General features: G+C 34.5%; 1 protein-coding gene across 1 annotated transcript; it reads left to right on the plus strand.

The window, feature by feature from the left end:
- Positions 1–169: 169 nt before the first annotated feature.
- On the plus strand, positions 170–1348 carry LOC111084383 (the record flags this gene model as incomplete). Its single annotated transcript, XM_022381110.1, has 3 exons — positions 170–231; positions 800–953; positions 1219–1348. Coding segments are annotated over 3 exons (346 nt in total), but the record flags the coding sequence as incomplete, so codon positions are not given.
- Between the last annotated feature and the right edge of the window lie 83 nt (positions 1349–1431).

The following is a 1431-nucleotide window of genomic DNA, read 5'->3' on the forward strand; positions in this document are numbered from 1 at the left end:
GACACGTTGAAGTAGCAATTGAGTTTATGAAATAAGTTTGTTTTCACCAAGACATATAAGACACGTTGAAGTAGCAATTGAGTTTATGAACCACTTCAATGGATGCAGGTGTTTAATAACACTATAAATCATGGATTTCATAATCAGATGGTTGTTTTTATTTTTCCAGGATATCCAATCATCACCAGCTGCTGCCATGGAACGAGTTCTGACCACAGTGTCTATAGAAAGGTATTAAAATTCACTCAGTTTTTAAACTGATGCTGCTTACTTGAATGATAACTGAGGTTCCTTACAGAAGAAACATATTGTTGTGTAATGATAGCAAAAACATGGTAGTAATTTAAATCCGTACACAGTGAATGTACTATAAAAACATGGTAGTAATTTAAATTCGTACACAGTGAACTTAATACAAAAACATGGTAGTAATTTAAGTCCATACACAGTGAACTTACTACAAAAACATGGTAGTAATTTAAATCCGTACACAGTGAACTTACTACAAAATGGACTAACACTTTAAAAACAAACAAACTCTTTTTTATCTTGACTGCAACAATAATTAAACATGATAATATATATATTAGTTCTTTATCACACACAGTTTATTTTTCTTGGTGAATAAAACAAAACATAAACTCTTAGGGTTCTAGTTACTTTTAAGAAACACACCCTAGTACATTCACTGTGTACGGATTTAAATTACTATCATGATAAGAATCACAAAACACTGTATTGTGTGTTAGATATTGAAGAATGAGAATACAACAATACTTATTGTTGTGTCTTCTAACAGTGAGAAGCAGAAAGAAGCACAACCTTTACCTTTAGTAGACTCGACCCCCATTCGGGTCCCCACAAAAAGACCGGCAGAGACCACTAGTGGCCCTGGAAGGCCACCAGAGAAAAGACGGCCAGGGAGGCCTCCACTACATCCAAATGTGCAGGCAGTAAGTACTGAGTGACTTTGATGGTTTTTTTTTTTTACCCATTGTTGCTCACATACAATGATTATTTTATACTAATAAAGTATTACATTATGGTAGTGGTTACAATATTTTATTAAAATATTGTAACGATCCAGACTGGTGAACTGAGTTGCCTGTTTAAAAGTACTTTGTTTTTATTATTGTTTTGCAGCAAGATGTAATTGTTTGTGCACTTAATTATTAAAAACAGCAAGAAAGTAAGTTTTAATTTGACGCCTTTATTTAGCCAGTAATGGAGAAGGAAAGTCGGACTGAACGCCAGTCCCCCACTGGAGGGGGCCTTCATTTGCCAGTTTTAAAAGCAGAAAAAACTTTGACTGCACAAGTAAGTTGTCTACTTTCATTCTCTAAAAATTGTTTGTTGTCCTGTATTACCCTTGGAATTACTTCTTTAATGATCAGTTGTACACTGTCTGACCACCAGTCGGTAACATCCCAC

Source organism: Limulus polyphemus, unplaced genomic scaffold (assembly GCF_000517525.1).
Source record: "Limulus polyphemus unplaced genomic scaffold, Limulus_polyphemus-2.1.2 Scaffold20067, whole genome shotgun sequence".
In the NCBI taxonomy this organism is placed as follows: Eukaryota; Metazoa; Arthropoda; class Merostomata; order Xiphosura; family Limulidae; genus Limulus; species Limulus polyphemus.